At 38.5% G+C, this 22,836-nt stretch overlaps 1 protein-coding gene across 3 annotated transcripts in view; it reads right to left on the minus strand.

The window, feature by feature from the left end:
- Positions 1–353: 353 nt before the first annotated feature.
- PHTF2 (putative homeodomain transcription factor 2) overlaps positions 354–22,836 on the minus strand; it is a 196,327-nt gene continuing 173,844 nt past the window's right edge. For all 3 annotated transcript variants that reach the window (XM_077472016.1, XM_077472014.1, XM_077472015.1), the window contains 4 exons: positions 21,778–21,933; positions 17,967–18,062; positions 11,803–11,928; positions 354–7,824 (listed from right to left, as the gene is read on the minus strand). In XM_077472016.1, the coding sequence (XP_077328142.1) occupies positions 7,804–7,824; positions 11,803–11,928; positions 17,967–18,062; positions 21,778–21,933 (399 nt within the window). In that variant the 3' untranslated portion in view covers positions 354–7,803. The remainder of the gene's footprint in view (positions 7,825–11,802; positions 11,929–17,966; positions 18,063–21,777; positions 21,934–22,836) is intronic.

A 22,836-nucleotide genomic window follows, 5' to 3' on the forward strand; every position in this document is an offset into this window, starting at 1 on the left:
TTTTGGAGTCATTTGTTACCTGATAGACTGAGCAGCTGTCATTTTATCCCTATGTGTACTTTAACAATGCCATACTTATCAGAAGGATCAAGGTAATGTGTGTGGAAAAATAAAACACGCATTAGTGGGGCTAGCAGCACTTTCTACTGGTTCCCAGACCCATTAATGGACACTGACAGATTCATTGGTCAGAGATAAACAACTGGACTGCCCTGTGTAATAACTAAACACAAACAGTTGCACAGCTATGGCATACATAAACTAAAAAAGAAAAAAAAAAGTGACCGATTCAGTAATGTAAAGAGTAATACAGCCTTTATAATATATGCAAAGAAACAATGACACAATGTGGGTAGATTTTTCATTTTTATTAAGGTCCAACATCAAATGTTTCAACTGGTAATTTATTCACGAATGAGTTTTTCTTTTTCAAAATATACACTTTGTGCAAAATGCAGATCTGTGAAGGTTTGTACCTTTTTTCATAAAATTGTTTTATAAAATGTTAATTGTCAAGAAAACTATTACTACAGATAGAAGTAAAGACTTCAGCATGTTGTCAAACCACTCATTCCAGATCTCACAATGTACTTTGGTCAATATCAAGATACAACAGAAAGAAAAGATACCATGTGGGTCTAAACAGACAAACCTGTTACAAATTGAACGCTACATTTATATTCTATGTGCAGAGATACACGTGTCATTCATGGTCAGTGGTACATAGCATTATTCACTTGGATTATTTTCTAAACAAGTATGCAGTTTAGGAAAGTCATAATTCCTAGGAGCAGCAAAACAGCAAGGCAACTCGCACTTCAGAAGGAGGTTAGGAACAGCAGCCACCATATTCCTCTTAGGGTCTGTTCACACAAGCCCCACTGCAGCAACATAATTGTTAATGGTACCCGAACGAATTTCCACAATGCAGCTGCATTACAGTGCACCACAACACACGTTTGCTGTGCAAAGAAATGCAGCAAGACCCATTTTTGTGCACGAACAGCCTGTTACGTTTGAATGTGCTGCTCAATGCATCACACCTCAACACATGACAACACGTGCCCTGTGCTAATGGTGTAAATACACCTTTAGGAAAGATTTAAAATAAAGCGGAACTCCAGGATGTGTGTGTGTGTGTGTGTGTGTGTGTGTGTGTGTGTGTGTGATTTTTTTTAAAATAAATTTGCAGTGTAAAAAAAGTTGTGTCTCACAAAGGTATATGGCACTTAAAAGGAACCTTGTACTTATCTTTAATATTTATACTTAAATTCATGGCAGCAAGTACAGATTTTGCTATACTTAAAACACAGTGATAGGAGAACTGCAGCACTCAAACACTGAAGCCACACTGTCATTTGTCTGCCCCAGCTCTCCCCTTGCCCATTTGCAGAACACTGTTATTCTGGGAACCATTCACAAAATAAAAAAGCATTCTGTGAATAGGCAAGTGGAGAGGAGCAGCAGACAAACACTGTGGCTTCTGTGTATGGGAGCTACAGTGGACCAGAGATATAGCAAGAGCTAGACTATCTGGTATAAATGAAAGTAAACATTAAGATAGTACAGCAGTCCTTACAGTGACATATACCTCACTGGATGTGTTTTTTCAATGCAAAATAAAAAATAAAAAAAATAATCCTGGCGTTTTGCTTTCGCAAGCAGGTGTCCAGGCTTTCACACAACCTGAAAATCTTGAATTTACTTCAGTACAGCTGGTATTGCTTTTAGAAATGTAAACCTTAAAAAGAAATCCATTACTCATAATGCTTATTCAATAAAGAATGATGAAGGTGTGCAAAATGCATTAAGTAACTGTATTTAAGTTTCAGCAAGTTACATCGAAGAGAGATCTGTTTTTATCTGCACTTCTCCTTACTAAGCAAACCTTATTGCAACAGACTTCTCTTAACAAGTACATATCCACAGGGATCAAACAAACATTTGCAAAATTTTATTGCTGCCTTTAAGAGTTTGTTCTCAGCACAAGACTTCCCATTGTTGGGGTCTAAAGGGGATTTGTCAACTTCTATAGTATACATTGACAAATTTGCTAAATTTTTGTTCCTAGAAACCAAACAGCTCCCACCCTTTCTTAAAGCAACATTTTTCAGAATTCAGCAATAATTTCAAATAGATCATTACTAAATTAGATTTTTCATAGTAGCAAATTTCAGTTTACAATTGCAAACTTTCTACAGATTAGTTTATAACGTATTTGGATATCAAACCATGAGATATAGAGTTGAATTCCTTGTGAACTGTTAAATACAAGAACGATGGGAGCAGTTTTTTCTGACAAAGGCTTTGTAATTTTGTCCAGCCGGTCCTGAGATTTGAGCAGCCCTGCTACATAACACAGCCAGACTAGCGATCTCAACATTCTCTACTGTGGTGAAATAGTACAGCTTGGTCATTTACCAGAGAGTCTGGGTAAAAGGAGAAGCAGAATGAGAGATGCAAGCCATAGATTATATTTTCTTTTCTGCAACCACAGGTGTCGGTGTTGATACGGAAATCCTCCCCATGGAGTCATTGTGTTCTCCCACTGGCGGGAGTCATGGGGAGCCGTCCCTACAAAAGGAGAACAAAGTTATTGCTAGCAGCTATAGCCGCTGGCAATACTCGCATGCTAGAAATCTGACATGCTGGTTGTATAAATTCTGTATAATAATTATACCCAAAGTCAATCAACGGATCAACTTGGATACAATCAGCCTGCCCATAGATAGATCAAATCTTGGCCGGTTCCTGCTGAACCAGCCGAGAATTGAGCCATCTATTGCTAGCTTAACTCTACCAATCAAAATTCTAGTGTACAGGAGATTATAGAAGGTTGATATCAGATACTAATATATTTAGAACGTATATATTCATATACTTAAACCAGTTTCATCTAAAAATGCATTTAATTTGTATTTTATGAACATGTAACTACAATAAAGTGGTTCTAGAGCATCAATTTTTTTTTTACCTCTCTGCATTTTATGCATGAAGGTAAAAAACCTTCTCTGTGCAGCACCGCCCTTCCCCCCACCCCCTTTACCTACCTGAGCCCCATCACGAGCCAGCGATCTGCACGAGAGCCTTGGCTCTCCAGGCACTCTCCCTCCTCATTGCCTGAACCAATGGCTCCCACTGCTGTCAAGCACAGCCAGTGAACCAATGAGGAGAGTGAAGGGGTGGGCCGAGCCATGGCTCTGTGTGTGAATGGCCAGTTGTTTGGGTGCCTCCATAGCAAGCTGCTTGCTCTGGGGGTACTCGGCAGGGGGAGGGGCCAGGAATGCCAGCAGGGGACCCGAGGAGTACTGGGGCTGGTCTATGCAAAACCACTGCACAGTTATTTAAAAGAAAAAATGCCTTTAAGATCACTTGTGTTTTTAGATCTGCTTTGAATTTAACTTTAAAAACAATTTTTTTTGTCCACTCTCAGAAATGAGCTGCAAAATGATATGCTAGTGGGATTTGCAAAAAAAAAGCTCCACTGAGAGGGCTTCCCTACCTATTGGTCAATAAGGACAGAGTACGTGAGGGGGAAACAGCCCTTAAAAAGGTCACAATTCGCAAGATGAATTAAATAGACAAAAGCTTTGACTGGAATTCATTGCAAATTCTTTTCAAAAGTACTACTTAGATCTAAAACATTTTTCTGCTCATCTATACATACTGTATGTAAAGTAGCAACTGAATCACAACCAAGCACAAAAGAAACTGCTGTGATGTATTTGCTCTAAATAGGTTGACATTTAGAAACATCAATAATAAGCACAAGTGGTCTACATAAAGGAAAGTACAATGGAGGAGGTAATGACTAACACATTTTAAATTCTTTCTTTACCAGATTTCACACATTTGCAGACAACCCATTCTCACAGAATCTACATAAAAACACAACTTGAAGAAATGTTACATTAAGCTTTGTAAGAATGTATGAATATTGAACTACCATTTAAAGAGAACTATCAGATTATTGGTAATACTTGTACAACTGTACACTCTCTGCTTCATACTACATCTTTTTTTGTTGGGTACATTTTGTATTGCATATTGAAGGCTGGCACAAAGCTAAAATAGAAATAAAGTAACTCAAGTTCACAGAGTCAACATTTAAAAGACAATACTGCAGAACACAAATGTAACAGCTTTACTAATATTCACTTTTACAAATTGAGTCACATAAGACACAACACTGTACAGGTCATCTTATATCAAAATACCGTTATTTTGGCACCCATTTTTTCTTAAGAACATCTGAAATAAAATACAGTTAATTATTCCTTAAATGGTGCAAATTGAAAGCAACACAGACACGGCATTTCACAAAATAATAATAATAAAAAAAAAAAGAAAAAAGAAAAAAAAAAAAAAAAAAGGTCTACAGATAGCAATTTGCTAAAATTCTTAGTTACGTTACTTTTGGGATTGGATTGTTATAGCAAGACAATACACGATATGCAAGGTAGGAGAAAGAATTGTGAAATGACTTTGAACATAACTGTTTTACCAACAAGCAAAGCTTTTAACATAACAAAAATGAGCAAAATAGTCATACACAGTTAACTGTAACAATAAGAGTTGCTCATCAGCATTGCTACAATATTGCAAACAAAGTGTTCCATAACTACTCTAGCACTTGTTTAACAAAATGCCTACGAATCAAAACCATGTACAGTTATTGCGCTCTCTTTTAGGGAATATTTCTTTATCAATACAAATAAAACCTTAAAGTCATCAACTTGTTTTAAAAGGGAATAACTGCACATTATATGTATTGATTGTTTAAACTCAGTAGCACCTATATGTGGATTTACGTCACATACTGTACAAGTGCAGACTATGGGAGGATTTTAGCAAAACTGGAGCAGTTGTGTGTGGCAACCAATTCTCTTCTCTCATGCATTTTCAAAGCTTAACTGAACAAGCTGAAGCTAGAAGCTGATTGATTGTCATTCACAACTGTTTCGAATTCTGGCTGCTACAGTTTTGATAAATTCCCCCCTATCAGTCCATGGCAGCTCAGTTTTCCTTTGAAGTGACCCCCGTCAAGTTCAAGAAAAAAAATCCAGCTTATAGTTCCCTGCACTAGAAGAGGCATTATACGGTACTCATTTCTCTGGTGGCCCACATCTCCCATCTTGACAGTTTCTGCACTGCAGCCTCCACCAAAAGGACAACATTTGACACTACCAGGAGTGTTGGAAACCTGTTTCTCCATCCTCAAACTGTTGTGTCCTCTGGTGATATAGGGGATCTGAGAACCACAGTGCACTGCAGAGGACCCAGGCATCTAACACTCCCAGAAGTGTTGAAGGCTGAAGAATTGGGTGGGAGCTGCACTGCTGGAATGGAGCAATCAGAAGATAAAGGCTGCTGGAGAGGCGAGTATAATACCTCTTCTATTATGGGGAGCATTCAGTTTGTGCCACAGCTGAGTGATGGCCAGCAACTGGTGCCATGCACACCTATAAGTCCTACCAGCAGACCCCGATATACAAAAAAAAAATATTTAAAATGTAACTAAAAGGCAAAACTTATTTTTGTCATTTTGGATAGAATAAAAAAAATGGGGATGTAAACTGTCAGTTGTTCTTGCCATCTGTTTCCTATACGGGAGATTTCCCTTCACTTCCTGCCCAATAAACAAAACAGGAAGTGAGAAGAAATCACCCAAAAGTGAGGAAATCCCAGGGTGTCACCAGAACTAGTGTCCTCATTGGAAGATTTCCCTTTCATTTCTGTTCTGGTGTCAACTAAAATTTGGGATTTTATTTTACTTTCATTTTCAGTGATAACGGTAAACAGGACAAACAGAGTGGGTGGATCTACCTAATGGAGGAACAGACAGTAATACAAACTCACAGGTGTTCTAATATTCCTCCACTCTATCCAAAACAGAAAAATAAAAAAAAGTGTTGCCTTTACTTACACTTCAACTGGCACATGTGTCTATAGGACTAAAAAAAATTAATGTCCTACCAAAAACTGCCAATTTGATTGTTGTGTAGATTTTCTAACACAAAACTGACCAATGAAAACAACAACAGTTCATGCTTCCTTTTCTTTTCATTATATACATCAGTATTATAGATCTCATTGCTGCCTTAACAAGCCGTAGGCTTACCCGACCACCTTTATTTACAGCTAAAGGATGCTAAAATATTGCTGGTATGTAACAGTGACCAATATTAGTGCAAATATTAATCTAGCTGATTCCCAGTAGTAATCTTACCAGCATCAATTAGACCATTATTAGACTTGTCAGTGCAAATATTCTAGGATGACCACTACTTGTGTTGTAATTATTCTTTCTGTAATACAAGACCCAGTAAAGCATAAAAATGTATATGATTTTAAGGTGCTGAAATATTAAAGTTAGAGTTAATGGCTTTGAGAAAACTATCTATTCTCGCACAAGGAATGTTACCTACTACCTAGTCTTAATATAGCTTCTATAAATGAAGTTTTGTGTTTTATAATCAAAAATCCCACGGGAGAACCAAATAAACATTTTCGATATACAGTATGCTTCATAAATTCCCAGTTACAATAATTTTATAAAAGCTCTGTCCTTTTTTCCACATACAAGATGATATTTGTGTGATTCACTACAAGAAGCTTGGGAACACAATCTCCTAACTACTATATTAGTGCAATAAAAGCTGTGTACCATCCGTTGGTATTTGCACCACACAGTGCCTGTCCTTTGGTAAAAAAAAAATTGCTTACTTTATAGTAATGTTACTGACAGTTATTACGACTTATGTAGCATACCATAACTTTGTAGCTGCATTCTTAAATGATGTGTGATCATCATTGATCATTTATAACCACACGTTAAAACATGAGTTTACACACATGGCAAAATCTCTATATTCCACAACAGCCTACAGATCCAAAGATAATTATTGTGATATGATTTACATTCATGTGCTTAATATGTTTAAATATATATCTACGAAAAATTGAATTTCTATATATTTCTTGGAGGGCACAGATGCATGGAGCTCTGCCTGTTACGTGTAATAGATAACTTCCTAAACCGCCGCTAATAAATTTTTGGCTCTGTGGCCAGATTACGGTGATTGATACAGCCAGTAACCCATTATTACCAAAACAGTAATTCTGATTGTATTGTTTTTCTTTAATTTGTGAGTGTACCCTTTAAATGAACTGTACCCCTATAAATATTAGATATAATTTTATTTCTTTCTACTTCCAATTAGAATGATCCAACAAGGCTGGTTCCATGATCACTAATGTCCTAATGAAATATTTCACATGTTGCTTTTTGACCAGATTATGAAATATTCTAAATACTGGAGTCTGGAGGCTTCATTACTCAGTAGTGTAGGCGTGGGTACATTTTCATCCTTTAACAAGATCGGACACCTGACAAACAAATGCCTTGACACAAAAAACAAAAAAAAAAAAACAATAAAAACAAAGTATGGTACATCAGGTAAATCTATGCCTGGTAGATGGAGGGTGTTCAGCGAATCACTGGATGAGGTCTTCTGATCTATAGAAGGGTGCTCACTCATACACCTTACATGGGTGAAAGATAAAATCATAGAATAAAACAAAAACATAAAACAAAAAACACTGACAAGGTAAATAAATAAAAAAAAAATTGCACAGACTGAAGTCAGTCAGACGTAAACACTTCAGTTTTGAAATTCATGTCTTGCCACAGGCGTTAGCTTCTGAACACAACCACAGTAACTGCTGTGCATCAGTTTATTTTGTCGCAGAAAGTCCATAATCTTGCTCCATGTAACTAGCAGGAAGAGCCTCTGTTTAGTGTCATGACTTGATCTTCCATAACTGGAATGGAAAGAAAAAAGTAAGCAAAACAAAAGAAATTTGAAATAAGAGGTCACAAAACATTTTAAAAGGCAAGTCCGCAAGTGGATCTGCTCTGCCCTAATGGCAACATGCTTTGCTCTGACACCATGTCATTTTTGGACATACGGAAAGGTTATGACATGGTGACAGCAAATATGCTGCCTTACCTCACATGGACAAAGATGTATTAAATGTGTGCTCAAGGAAAATGTATTGTCTATAGCAATAAATCAAATTCCAATTGTAATTTCTACAGTCCAGGGGAAAGATGGCCTACACCCGGCTCCATAACATTAGATGGCAGAAGCGACGTCAAATGTCACTTCCTCCCAACAGTCTTAAAGGGGATTATTTTTTATTGCATTCAAGTGTGTGAGATCTGAGGTCTATTTGAACCCAGATCTCACATTAAAAAAGGTCCTGTCATGTTTTCTTTCTATTACAATGTATGTTTACATTCCTTGTTATAGTAATAAAATTCACCCTTTTTTTAAAGAACAATTTAAAAATATAAACTAAAATATAAACTAAAATAAATAAAGTAGATAAGAAAAAAAAATTAAAGCGCTCGTCCCACCGAGCTCATGCGCAGAACGCAAGTCGCGGCCGCATATGAAAACAGTGTACAAAGCATACATGTGCGGTATCCCCGCGATCATTCGAGTGACAACAATAATTCTAGCAAAAGACCTCCTCCAACTCAAAACCTGTAGAAAATTTTAAGAGTCAAAGTTTGTTGCCATTCCATGAGCGGGTTTTGAAGCATGACATGTTGGGTATCAATTTACTCGGTGTCACATTATCTTTCACAATATAAAACAAATTGAGCTAACTTTACTGTTGTCTTATTTAAATGAAAAAAAGTAAGTTTTTTCCAAAATAATTGCGCTTGTAAGACTGCTGCGCAAATACGGTGTCACAAAGTATTGCAACAACCACCATTTTATTCTCTAGGGTGTCTGGAAAAAATAAATAAATTATATATACACACATATATGTTTGGGGGTTCCAAGTAATTTTCTAGCAAAAAAAATAATAATTTTTTATCTCGCAAACAAGAAGTGTCAAAGAGATTTGCCCTTAAGATGGTTAACTTAAACTTAACCTTTATTGTAAATCATAAAAGGTGTATATATACTTACTAGTATACTTTCTCTTTAAATCTAATTTTTAAATGTGTTCAATATATGGTAGGCGAGACAGATGAACCCTCCATCTCTATATACTGGTTGGTGTTGGCAAGAAGACCTTGAGGTTATATATCCTCTAAACAGCCTGGACCTTTTATATTGAATGTAAGGGGAGGTAAGAACCCTCAGTCTATATATGTATATCAAGAGAAGTTTCACCAATTAAACTTGGTAGATGTAAATATTACCACATAGAAATAGAACTTTGGTTCATATATAGAGGCATTAACCTCACCCTATAGGTATACCCGTTATGGTCATGTACATACCTTTTATGATTTACAATTAAGGTTACGCACCCTTGTCTAGTTCTAGCATATTCCAAATCTGCACAGCTTTGTAAAATAATCATTAAATTTTACTGGTCCCCAGCTACATCACTAACCTAGTCTCAAAATACCAACCTAAATCATTCTCTTTGTTCCTCCCAAGCCCTTCTGCTCTCCAGCTCCCTTGTCACCACTTCCCATGCCTCTTCCATCCTATGGTACTCGCTACCCCAATCCATCCAACCATTTCCTAATCTGTCCATTTTTAGACAATCCCTGAAAACCCTTCTCTTCAGAGAAGCCCATTCTGCCCCCATCTAACTGTAATTTTATTTTCTCCATCAGCTCATCCTCCACAGCTATTACCTTTTGTATCACTTAACCCTCCCTCCTAGATTGCAAGCTCTAACGAGCAGAGCCCTCCGATTCCTCTTGTATTGTAACTGTACTATCTGCCCTCAGGTTGTAAAGCGCTGCGCAAACTGTTAAAGCTATATAAATTCTGTATAATAATAATATAAATCCTGAATAATAATAATACGGTTTTACCTTTTGGATCTCCTCAGAAGCCTGGCTAAAAAAACTACTAGTTGGCAACCCCCATGTCTTGACATGTTAATTAGGAGGGTTTAGTTACAATTTAAAAGGAGCTATTGTTTACAGCTAAATGGCACTCCTAATAGGTGTGAAAACAAAAAACTAAAAATTAAGCATATAGTGATACAAATTTTTCCAAGAACATTAAAAGTGGCAGTATTTTAAGATGCATCTGTTTTAAAATTGACATACTTTTTTTTGACAAAGCATGTCCCTTCGCTGACCCACTGTGCAGTGCCCTACTGAATATTGAGAAGGCAATGCTGGGGTTGAAATCATGCCAAAGATTCAATGTTGGATACATTTCAAGGCCCCCAAATGCATAATGTGCAAGGGTCACGGAATCGGAAGCCCCACATAAAACTGACAGATGTACTGTGGTAACTAGCACACATATTGTGGAACCTGGGTGATGCTACAGGTTCTCTGCGAGACATCTCTGTGCCATTAAAACAGACAAGCTATGCAGTAGTTTAAACACTGACAAGAAGCAAGCAACAATTAGTTTGCAAATTTTAACATCCAAAATACTTCAAACTGTGCTAGTCTAAAGTCACTGTACACAGGAAAAAAGCCTCAAGCTGTTTGCTGTTCAGAATTTTTCTCCCCTCAATTGCATATTAAAGTATACAGCATGCGTACAATAAATAATCCTCCAGGATAACCATGGATCAACACTGTAAAATTCTAATTTTTTATGGTAAAGCAAAGCTTTGGAAAAGAAAAAACAAATATGTTTGATTTCCTGTGAAAAAATTTTTACCATTAAAAATTAAAGGGAATACATAGCTTTTTGTTCACATTCACGCAAGGGTTTAAATTAATTCAGGTAAATAAAAAATAGGGTTTATTAATATTTTATATTCATTGTTTTTAGCCAGCAGGTGGAGTTCTAAGTTCCTTTTCACATGTTTGCCTATGTAATCCTAAAATGGGCTTATAGTCTTAAAGTAAAAAAAAACACAGTCTATGAGTGGCTACAGCTTTCTGCGGATTTACTTGTAATAGCTAAAAACACTTTTGAATGCATTTTAGTATTGCAAACCGCAACCTTTCATCGGTTCAGTTCAATTTTTTTGCAGAGTTTTGTGAAAGACAGTCTTTTGTAAAGCTGAACTTCAAGTATGGTTTTTATTGTACAATTACATTGGTCCAGCTTAGACCAATACACATATAGATATTTTATACCTGTGGGAATGCCGTGAAAGCCTCGTCTTAGTCACCTCTACAACAGTGATTTCGGCAGTTCTCTGGGTTATGTGTGGGGCTGATACCCTTCTGCATAGTGAACCCAGGAGGTCACTTGTTGGGGACAGGTGTCATTCACAGAAGGTCTTATATTTTATTCAATGGATACAAGGCACTCTCTGATTGCATGAGGTAGAAAGGCAGACAGTGATGTCATGATCTCCACCTCGTCCAATCAGGCAAGCTGATGTCAGTGAGCAGCTGGCTTTTAGCATCTTCAGGGAAGACTGTGAGCCAAACTTTATAACAGAAAGGCATGTGAGCTGTCAATTACAGCTAATGGGGGTGGGTTCCAGAGCAAATGGCACTGCATGCCCACCTGGCCGTCTGTTAGGGGTTACCAATGCTTTTTTTAATTTACATTTTCTGAATCTAAAAATTTGCTGCACAATCTGTTGCATTTTTTACTAGACTAACTAACTATTACATTTACATTTTCAGGCTAATACAAGGGTTTTGCTGAGAAAAAAAAAAAAAAAAAAAAAAAAAACCCTTTTGCAGAGCAGTAGCCGAAGCTCAAAAAAGAAACAAAAAAAAAAAAAAAAAAAAAACACAAAGCTAAAAGTTGCTCTTTCAATGAAAAGAAAGCAAAATTGACCCAAAACTAATAAATGTAACGTCAAACAATTGTCAGTCACACTGTACGCTCCCACCTTGAGATTAAATCCCAGCAGATCACTAATGACACCAGACACTGCAGACAAGATGACCACCTGGGTGATGTTGTAAAGCAGAGGATTCATCGTCAGACCATATAACCTAAAGGGATTATCCAGCTCCTTAAGAAAAAACACACATAATATTACATTAGTAATTTAAAAGCATACAAATTTAATTGCATGAATATGAGTATAACAGTTTTTTCACAATAAAGTTTATTGAGCAAATAGAACAAGTGCAAACATAACATGGGGTGACATAAAATATAAGTAGGGTATTCAGTTTCAAATGACATTTGTAAGAGAATACAGTAGTGATTCAGAAGTGTAGATCTGACATATAGAGAGAAAGAGAAACACAAAACAAAAAAAAATTGAAAGAAAATAAGCATGTTATGACATTACGCTACCAATCTAGTTCAGCTAGTTTCACAGAATAGTTGCAGAACAATAGCAGAAAGTACTTAAAGAACGGTGTCCATGTATATGTTGGGGGGTCCGGAATCTATTTAGGCTCATAATCCATCTAGGGATCAAATTTACTCATAAGGGGTCGGGTGCTTGTTTTCATGAGTGGATGGCAGATTGTAGAATAGTAAAGGTAAGGCAGTAGGAAAGAGTTCAGGTGAGTATCTTAGGCAGATACATTTCTGTAGGTTTCTGAATTTAAAAAAGGTGAGCCAGGGTTTCCACCTCTGTTGAAAATGCGTGGCGTTTTCTCTTTTTATGACAATAATTTCTTACATATCATAGATAGAATTTATTTTTGTGAGCCAATGTTTGATGCCTCCCTTCTAGATTGTAAGCTCTAACGAGCAGGGCCCTCTGATCCCTCCTGTATTGATTTGTATTGTAAGTGTACTGTCTGCCCTCATATTGTAAAGCGCTGCGCAAACTGTTGGCACTATATAAATCCTGAATAATAATAATAATAGATGGGGTATTTTGGGATTTCCAGTGTAGTGGGATTAGAACTTTTGCCGCATTAAGCAAGTGTCTGATGAGGGATCTTTTGTATGCTCTGTATGATAGGTCGTTTATGTGTAGAAGACACCAAGCAGCGTTGAGGTCTTTGTTCTGTCCAGTGATGCGTTTTGTCCAGGTCCTCACTTGTGTCCAGAAAGGTTGTATTTTGGTACAGCCCCACCAGAGATGAAGGAAAGATCCCCTTTCCTCATTGCACCTCCAGCAGATGTCAGACTCCCCGGGAGACCATTGTTTCTTTTTCATTGGTGTGATGTACCATTGGGATCGAATCTTATAGGAGGTTTCCTGCATGCGTGTGCTCAGTGAGCATTTGTGTGTAAAGACACTTGCCTTTTCCCATTGCGTATCAGAAAATTGCATGTTAAGATAGTTTTCCCAATATTTTTTGCATTTATCCGGGAGGGCGGGCACCGGCTGCGTTACCCATCTGTACAGCAGGGATGTGTTTTTTTAATTGGATTACGTTGGAAGCAAATGAGTTCAAACTTAGTAAGTGGCCTGGAGAAATTGTCTTCGTTTTTGTTGTTCATAATATAGTCGTGCATTTGGGTATATGACCAGAAATTAAGGGAAGTTAGGGTTATTGGCTAGTGTAGACAGGGGGCTGGGTGAGGACGATATCCCTTGTTTAGTGGCAATTTTGTGAAAAATCTTCAGGGTGGTGTGTATGATTGGGTGTCTCTTAATGGTAAGTGGGAGGTGATCGTAACCCAACCAGGGTAGATGGTGTATGGCAACTTTTGAGCTGGATTTTTCCAGATTCACCCAATCTTTGCAGGCGTTCTTGGCAGTGCCAATCTATAATTCTGGATAGGTGTGTCGCATAATAGTATTTCCTAAAATCCAGGAGGCCTATTCCGCCTTTATGTTTAGGTCGTTGTAAGAGGTTTAGTCGTATGCGGGATCTCTTATTAGCCCATAGGAAATTTCCCTGAATTCGTGCGAGCTTCTTTAAAAAAAAAAAAAAAAAAAAAAAAAAAAAGGCTGGGATGTCAATGGGGAGAGTGTGGAAGAGGTACAAAAGTCTTGGCTGAACTGCCATTTTTAGTATAGCCGCCCTGCCAAACCACGAAAACCCACCCAGGTTCCATTTTTTAAGGTCCGACTATTTTTTTAAATAAGGGTTGGAAGTTTAGTTTGAGTAGGGATTTTAATTTAGGGGTCAGGTGGATACCAAGATAATTCATTGAGTAGTAGTCCCATTTAAATGGACAGTTATTCCTGGTTAGTAGTTCTGTATTTTTGGATAGAGTGAGTCCCATGGCTTCACATTGGTTGTGGTTAATTTTGAAGTTTGAAAGATAATTCAAATCTTGAAAGACCTTGATAAGATTAGAGATAGTAATATGGGGCTGAGTAATGTAAAAAACAAGTCATCTGCATACGCTGCTGTATTCTCTCCCATCAAATTCAAAGCCATGTATAGCTTGTTGGAGGTTGATGGTTCTAATCAGGGGTTCGATAGATAATATAAATAGGAGTGGTGATAGGGGGCAGCCCTGTCTAGTTCCATTGTGACTTTCTATAGGGTTGGATAGGGTCTCAGCGCATGGATTGGCATAGTGATTTTATCCAATCCATCAATTTTGAACCAAATCCTATGTGCTCGCAGACCTGGAACATATAGTCCCATGCGACCCGGTCGAAGGCCTTCTCTGCGTCAGTTGACAACAGGAGGCCCTCTATGTCGCTCTGTCGGATTCTGTGAATTAGGTTAAGAGTCTTAGTAGTAATTGTCTTTGGCTTCGCGATTTGGCATGAAGCCTACCTGCTCCAGGCCAATGAGTTTTTCTAAGAGGGGTTTAAGTCTGTTTGCAATAATTTTTGCCAGTATTTTTAGGTCCAAGTTTAAAAGTGAAATGGGTCTATAATTTGTGCATTCAGTGGGGTCTTTATTTGGGGATCACAGTTATGTATGCGAGTAAGAACTCATTAGAGGCTTTGTGACCTGTTGTGATAGCGTTTAGGGCATTGGTCAGGGGCTCTACCAGGGTGTTTATATATAATTTATAGTATTGGGAAGTAAACCCATCGGGTCCGGGACTTTTCCCTGAAGCCAAATCTTTAATGGCGGTCGTGACTTCTAATTTGGTAATTCGGTGGTCTAGTAGTTCCTGTGAAAGGGAAGGCATATTGCAGTTAGTCAGGTAGGAGGAGATTGTCTGTTTCCGATTACCTGCGTCTTGCGGTGTACGTTTTTGTGTGGTGATGTTATATAACGAAGAATAAAAAGAGTGAAAAGTTTCTGCTATTTTGGGGGAATCATGTATCAGTGCCATCTTTGGAACATATTCCATGCATATTGTTAGAAAGGATCGTTTCCCTCAAGGCTCTCGCCAGGATTTTACCTCCCTTATCTCCTTGTTCGTAATAGATAGATTTTTTAAGGAATAGAAGTCTCTTGTTAAAGACTGTAAAGACTTTCTGGCTTGTATTAGCTCAGTGTTGGACACCTGTGCAAGGGACTGTTTGTGGGTCAGTTCTAGCTGTGTGATTTTTAGGACTAATTCATTGATAAGTTTTTTTTTTCCTAGAGCCCCACCTGATTAATTCACCCCTGATCACACTTTTATGTGCTTCCCAAACTGTCAAGGTGGTAAAATAGTCTGTGAGGGCTTTCTGAATCTGGGCTTGGATAGTAGGATCCGCAAGTAAGGAGGCATTCAGTCTGCAACAAAATGCTCGGTTGTGTTGGTTATAAACAAATCCGGCTTAAGAAAAAAACCGGCAGTCCCTAACCCATTTGCAACTTGGGGACTGCCTGTATCTGTTAAATAATCTTCCACAGGACTGATTATTTAGCAGCTATATCATGCATGAATCTCTAACCATCATCTGAAATCTGTAGTCGCCTAGACACTTTTTTTTTTTTTTTTTAAAGACAATCCGCTCTCTGTAGAGAATACTGAACTTATACGTGCACACATGATGAAACCCTAATTTAAACAAAGTGCATGTACCACTAAGGTAGACTACTAAATCCCAAGTTGTCCCCTGATGAAGTCACGTGACTGACGAACACGCGTCGGGAAACGAGATACCGGAAGTGATGTACACGAGCTCGTTGCTCGTCTGTGTATTGCCTAGCTACCATTATTTAATGCGAGTACCTTTTCTGATTATGCTGTACCAATAAAATCAAACTACTACACTATCGAGCATGCCTCTTGCCCTGTTTATGAGGTCCACCTATCCCAGCGACAGGCAAAAAGACCGATTACACACTCGCTCCATTTATTGGCACCTGCACTTTATATGTGTTACTTTGGATCACTAATTTTGCATTTTATTTTTCCTGCAGTGGTTTACACAGATATTTATTTTGAATTTATGGATTGTTTTTAATGATTTACTATAATCAGATGTTTTGCAATAATATTTATCTATATTTATTTGAGTAGTTTTTTTATAAGGAGTTTTTTTAATATAGATAGATTATAATTTTTATTTTGCAAACTGCAGCCAAGTTATTTCATTTGCCTTGTACCAAATAGCCTCAATTTCTCATTTCTCCTCTCCCCCCTCCCTCCTCCTCATATAGCGCAGCACTACTCTATTCAATCATTCCTTTTCTCGTTTGGGTCTGAATAACCCCTTTCAGTGCATGCAGCGATATCCACCTTCCCCCATCTAATCGGTTAGCGCAGAGATACCTGACTTTACTAAATACCAAGCACTGCAGACCTGCCAGAACACAATGGCTGCGTATCACTACATTATGCACCTGTAGAGGTGTTAACGTCAACTAATGCTTCACTAAGAGGACTCAAGCCTGGGGAGCAAAAGCTCCTGCTTGAACTGGGCCAGTATAACTGTGTTGAAGATATAAAGTATGGAAAGATCACTAACAAAGGTATTAAATGCATTAAAATAAAGCACTAGGCAATAAGATCTCACAGCATCAATAAGGCTGCACAGAATAAGGTCTGTGATTGATAATAGGAAAAGTGAACATACCTGAGAGATATTAGGATATATCAAGCTGTGCCGCTTCACCACCACGAGCTCCTTCAGCATCAGGCTAATCACAATATTTATTGTGATAGCTGGCCACAGTGAAAGGCAGAGGAGCACAGAAAAAATTGCAGCCAAACTCCGCTTATGGTACCCCGGCGTGATGACGTGTGGCATAAGCCTGTCCAGAGGGGGCGGAGTCACTTCCTACACCACCACGCTGCCGATGCGCAAGTGGCTGCCATCTGCGTTCCAGATTGGATGGCAGAATGGAGGAAAACCCATAAACAGGTGTCCCAGGCTATCCCCCCCCCCACATAGTGGGGGGGCAGAACAAGGGACCCGCGAGCGTTCCGGGAGTGGAGAAAAGGGAGCCCCAGACCTGAGCATGAGTGCCGGAGAGGAATATCAGATGCTGAACCGTGAGTGGAATTGGTAAAGAAATGGGATACGTTGATAAAAAATGCATGATGGAAATAAGATGCAACAGACTAAATCAACCCTGGGAGATCTAGAGACAGATTTTTCTCAATTGATTACAACATTTAGTACCAAAATACAGAATCAAATTACAATATATACTGCATATACAGCATATACATTGATAAGCCAAAGTTGGAAGTGGAAAAACATGTTGGCCACACAGTTAACCCCTTGATCGCCCTAGATATTAACCCCTTCCCTGCTAGTGTCATTAGTACAGTGACAGTGCATATTTTTAGCACTGATCACCATATTGGTGTCACTGGTTACCAAAAAAAAGCATCAAAAGTGTCAGTTAGCTGTCCGATTTGTCTGCTAAAACGTTTGCGCAAACCAATCAATATACGCTTATTGGGATTTATTTTTTTAAACAAAATAATGTAGCAGACTACAATTTGGCCTAAATTGATGAAGATTTCATTTGCTAATTTCATTTATTTTTTTCAAAAATTGTTGGTTTGTTTATAGCACAACCCCCCGCCCCAAAAAAACGCACAGATGATTGAATATGACCAAAAGAAAGTGCTATTTGTGGGGGGGGGAAAAAAAAAAAAAAGGAGGACATAAATGTCATTTGGGTACAGTGTCACACAACTGTGCAATTGTCAGTTAAAGTAACACAGTGCCATATTGCATAAAATGGCATGGTCATGAAGGGGGGTAAAACCTTCAGGAGGTCAACTGCTTAAAATATCAAAATGTGTAAGGTAAATAATTGGAAGGGGATTACTTACCTTCAGCAACTTAGTAGCCAATTTTAACACATTGTTGACAAGCGTCAGCTCTTCCTTCTTGTTTGGCTTCTTCTCCATTTTCAAGTACAAATTGATCTGTGTGATAATGAAAAATATAATAGTTCCTTACTGATATGCAGTGTGTATAATTACTTCAGGGGAAAAAAAGGCTTACCAAAAGTTAGGATGGAACAAACATGTCTATAAAAGTTTTCCGTCACCTAGATCAGTGCTTTCCAACCTCAGTCTTTACAGAGGAGGTCCAGCCCCCTCAAGAAAAAAAAAAAAAAAGTTAGCAGCTACAACTACTGCAGCTGCTGGCTTTTAATATATAGACACCTATTCAGGGAGCCCACTATGTCGGCACCCCAGCCAATCTTCGGATTGGCTGTCGGGGTGCAATCACCGCCATTCCTGGTAAAGGAACGTGGCAGTGAAACCCTTCGGCTTCACAGCTGAATCCTTACTGCGCATGTGCAAAGTGCACTGTGCTTTCTAATTGGCCCGGCGCGGGAGGAAGGAGGCCGAACTTCCAAAAGACAGCGTTGCTGTGCCGTCTTCGGAAGTGGGGTACGATACCTGGCAAAAACAGATACCCGTTCCAGAGGATATGGATCTGTATTTAAGAGGAGGAAGGCAGAGAGGTGTGCCTGGTCCTTGAGGTCAGTGGAATGATCCTCTGAATGAGCCCAACCGCACTGACAGTGCAAGTCTCACAGAATATGGGGAGCTGAAATCAGTCAGGTTTGGGGCAGCGGGCAGTGCACCAGCCGGGAACAAGCACATCGACAGGAGCGCCAGAGGTCAGGTCAGTTCACTGGCAGCATAGGAGATTGCTAAACCTTCCATTGAGAGTGTGTGTGTGTGTGTGTGTGTCGCATATTCCAGAAGAAAGCCAGTCTTCATCTGCCCATACATAAAATGGTTGCCAACATAGCACAGGTGAGCGATGTGCTATTAAATTATTACATGAAAAATACAGCTCTTTTTAAAAATAAACTACCCGTCATCACCAATATTTGTGGTTGCTGCAGTTTTTTTTTTTTTTATCTTTCACTGAAGATCCTCCTTAAGTACCCTCAACAGGTCATGTTTTGGAAATGATGCTTGGATAAAGTAGTTGTCATAAATAAATACCAAACCAATGCTATTGATTTAAAGTATCTATACAAGGTGAAGCAAATCCTAAAATAATGACCTACTGAGGATACTTGAGGACTGAGGCTGGAAACCAGTGGCCTAGATCGTGGGATATCTAGTGGTAGGTAAAGGCAAAAAAAAAACTAAAATATATTTAAAATGTTTAATCACACATCTTATGCATTTAAAACCTTATGGGTAAATCAATCACCATTAGGTCATGCAGGTGTTAGCTAGTGTTTTGAGAGATATTATATATATATATATATATATATATAAAAATATATAATAGTGTGTGTGTGTAGACATGGAACAGCTGGACTAAAGAAGCCACTTGAGAGATCTGGGGAAATCTGAAAAGTGGCCTGAAAAAAAAAAAAAAAGGGAAGGATTTAGTGCTGTTAGGGCCACCCATCGGGCAAATTTCAGCTAGTTCTATCAAGAACCAGCCCAAATTCCTAGTGTATGGACAGCTTAAGAGATTAAATCCTCCAACCCAAACAAAAAAAAGGTAATAGTTACAGAGAGGAGCTGTGTCAGTTGGTGAATATAAGAGAAAAGGGTAATAGCGGAGGTTACTGGTAACTAGGAGAGATTACATCAAGCCAGCCAGCAATACTGCCAGTAACAGGCAGGAGCCGAGGCATTGAGTATTACAGTCATTGGCAAAACTTTGTTTCAGCAAAGATGAGCTGGACCAAGCCAAACGTTAAAGAAATCAAGTATACAAATCCATCTTGCAGAGAATGCACAAAATGTCTGCTATCAGACCACAGCCTAATTATGCCTCAAAGTAAATAATTTCCTCTACATCCCTTCCCCCTTAAAGGGGTTGTAAACCTTCATTTTTTTTTTTTTTTTTAATAACATGACATACTTACCTCCACTGTGCAGTTCGTTTTGCACAGAGTGGCACTAATCCTCATGTTCTGGGGTCCATAGACACATAATGCTGGACTCGGCCCCAACACCCACGTCATTGTATTTGATTGATAACAGCAGCGGGAGCCAGAGGGGATTCTGGGGGTCCAGTCAGCGTCAGAAGTTTTTTCAACTTAATGCATAGGATGCATTAAGATGAAAAAGCATGAGGGTTTACAATCCCTTTAACCACCTCTCACCCGGCCACTGCACATATACGGCTGGGTGGGTGCTTCATCTTTCTGAGTGGATATCCCTCAGAAGGAGGGGGATCGCGCGCACGTGTGCCCACGCAGCAGCACGATCCCGATGCACTCGTGTCACCTGGACATAGCACATCTCCGGTCGGCGGGAGGGCCCTGTGATTGGTCCTCCTGATCGCATGACGGCTGTGTCCAATCAGAGCCATCATGTGATGTAAATAGAGAGCTGGTTGCTAGGTGATTGGCTCTCCTCACACGGAAGTTGTCAGTGAGGAGAGCAGATTGCTGCAGTCAGCTGGTGATCAGTGAGTATGAGCTTTTTTTTTTTTTTTTTTTTTTACAGCTTTCTACACACTGATCACTGGCACAATGTCCCCACACAGTAAAAAAACCCTGTCCTCACATGTAACACTAAAATCATATGTCCCAGTGATCCTCTGCGCACATATGTCCCAGCCAGGGGTCAAGTTCTGGGGAAAAAAGTGTGGGAACTCCCACCCAAGAGCAATTCCCCCACCAAAAATAAATAAATTATATTATAATATAATATATATTTTATATATATATATATAAAATATGCTCATATGCTCGAAGACTTCAAAAGTGGTATTTTTCATCCAATTTTGTATTGTGTGTATGAAGCTTAACTGTTAAGTACATTAAAAAAAATCCTCAAACATAAATATGGTAATTCTCTGAATAAACAGCATTCATTCAATTGTGCTTCCATGCAAATGTGAACATCGTGTTCTGATCTTTATTGGGGAATGTTATTTTGTATATAGAGTGTTTATGTGGTGAGTATACACTTTTCATTGAACAGAGTTTGGATAACACAGGGTTAAATGGAAAGGTCATAAATGAACTGCACATTATCTGGACAGAATGCTTGGGGAGATAGTGATGTGTTCCTGCTTAGGAGATGTATGTTAGCTTGGGGGGCTGCAAATTCTGCAGGGCTCCAACACACACTCGCTGCTATTCCAACCCTTCACATATTTCCACATAAACTTCCCTCCTGGCATTAAACTTTGCCAGGTATTGTGCTCAGCTTATCACCCCAAACTGATGTTCCTCCCTCAGATCAACTCTCCCCCTGCATGTCCTGTGAGCAGAAGAGCTGTGCTCCTCCTCTGGGTTTTCTCACCATATGGCACTGAAGATAGATAAATAAAAATAAATGATTTGTGAATAAATACCACCAAAAGAAAGCTCTATTTGTGTGAACAAAATGATAAAAATGTAATTTGGGTTCAGTGTTGCGCAATTCTTACTGAAAGTGCGAGAGCACTGAAAGCCGTGAATTGGCCTGGGAAGGAAAGGTGTGAAAGTGCCCAGTATTGAATTGGTTAAGCACTTCCAACTAGAAAAGCAACACTTTCATGGGCATTTATCAAACTTTTTCAATGCTTCACAAACACAACAAAAACACATTATAAATGCTACAGGCGCATTCATGATCATTGCTTCGTTCTTCACAAACACACATGTAAACAAGCCCTTAGTGACAACCTTCTGTAACATATATACTCAAATTTGTAACTCACCTGTTCTGTCAACAATATTGAGGTATTGCTATATTTTTTGCTGGTTTCTGATCCAAGTGTAACAAATCTCAATAAAAAGAGTGTTAAAGAAATGCACCAGATAACTAGTTCCCAGTTGTAGTGACAATCCAGAAACGTTTCATGAATATGTAGAAGCTAAAAAAAAAAAAAAAAATTTACAAAAGTTTTATATTTGTAAAAAAACGAATAACATTTTTATTTTAAAAACATACAAATTATAGAATACATTTGATCTGTAAAATAACTAAAGACTAACAGATTTACTGTTCAGACAAATCTAGCAAATCTGCAAAGCTTCAGAAAAATTCAATGATCCAAAAAGGCAAGATTAATGAACCGTACAATTATCCATAGGTTGGAGAAACCATGTCGGAAAAACCTGCCAAATTTGCCAAAAAGATGCACCAAAAGTTGACAAGTTTGTAAATTGATTTAGTAATTTGTCAGCTTTAAAGTGGAACTTCACTCTCCCTAAAGTGGAACTTCACTCTCCCAATCAACAGTGAATATGTTTGATCCTTTATGCTGCTAGAATTAGTAAATAGATAGGGAAGTATATTATATTTACTTGTTTTAAACTCTTTCTTGTACATTTCTTCAGTTACTTTCTGGTTTCTTACCTAGCGAAATTATGTCCTTTTTCTCAGGTATGCACACTCACCTGCGTGCATGCTTGAGCTAAGGGCAGATGGATTTCAGGAAGTAAACGCTACATGAATCATCTGCCCTTACTCCAGATGGCCATGGCCAGAAATGGTAGTGGGTGTTTTTCAAAGAGATTTCTCAACAAAATAAAGCCTGGATACATGGATGGATAGAGGAGGTTGCCTTTATTGTTAAAAATAAATTAAACAAAGGGCGTTTGTGGTTTGTGCTGCTCAGATGCACTGAATATCTGCTTTAAGAATCTGTTCTAGAATGTTAGATTTTTTTATTTTTTTTCTATGGGGCAATCAGATGGAAATGGACCGCCTGTCTGTTTCCATTGAATGCCATTCAATCCGCCAGACGAATGGGGAATAGGACCACCATCCGTTT

The sequence above is a fragment of the Lithobates pipiens genome, unplaced genomic scaffold (genome assembly GCF_037356315.1).
Source record: "Lithobates pipiens isolate NorthernLeopardFrog02 unplaced genomic scaffold, aLitPip1_a1.2 Scaffold_8, whole genome shotgun sequence".
NCBI lineage: Eukaryota > Metazoa > Chordata > Amphibia > Anura > Ranidae > Lithobates > Lithobates pipiens.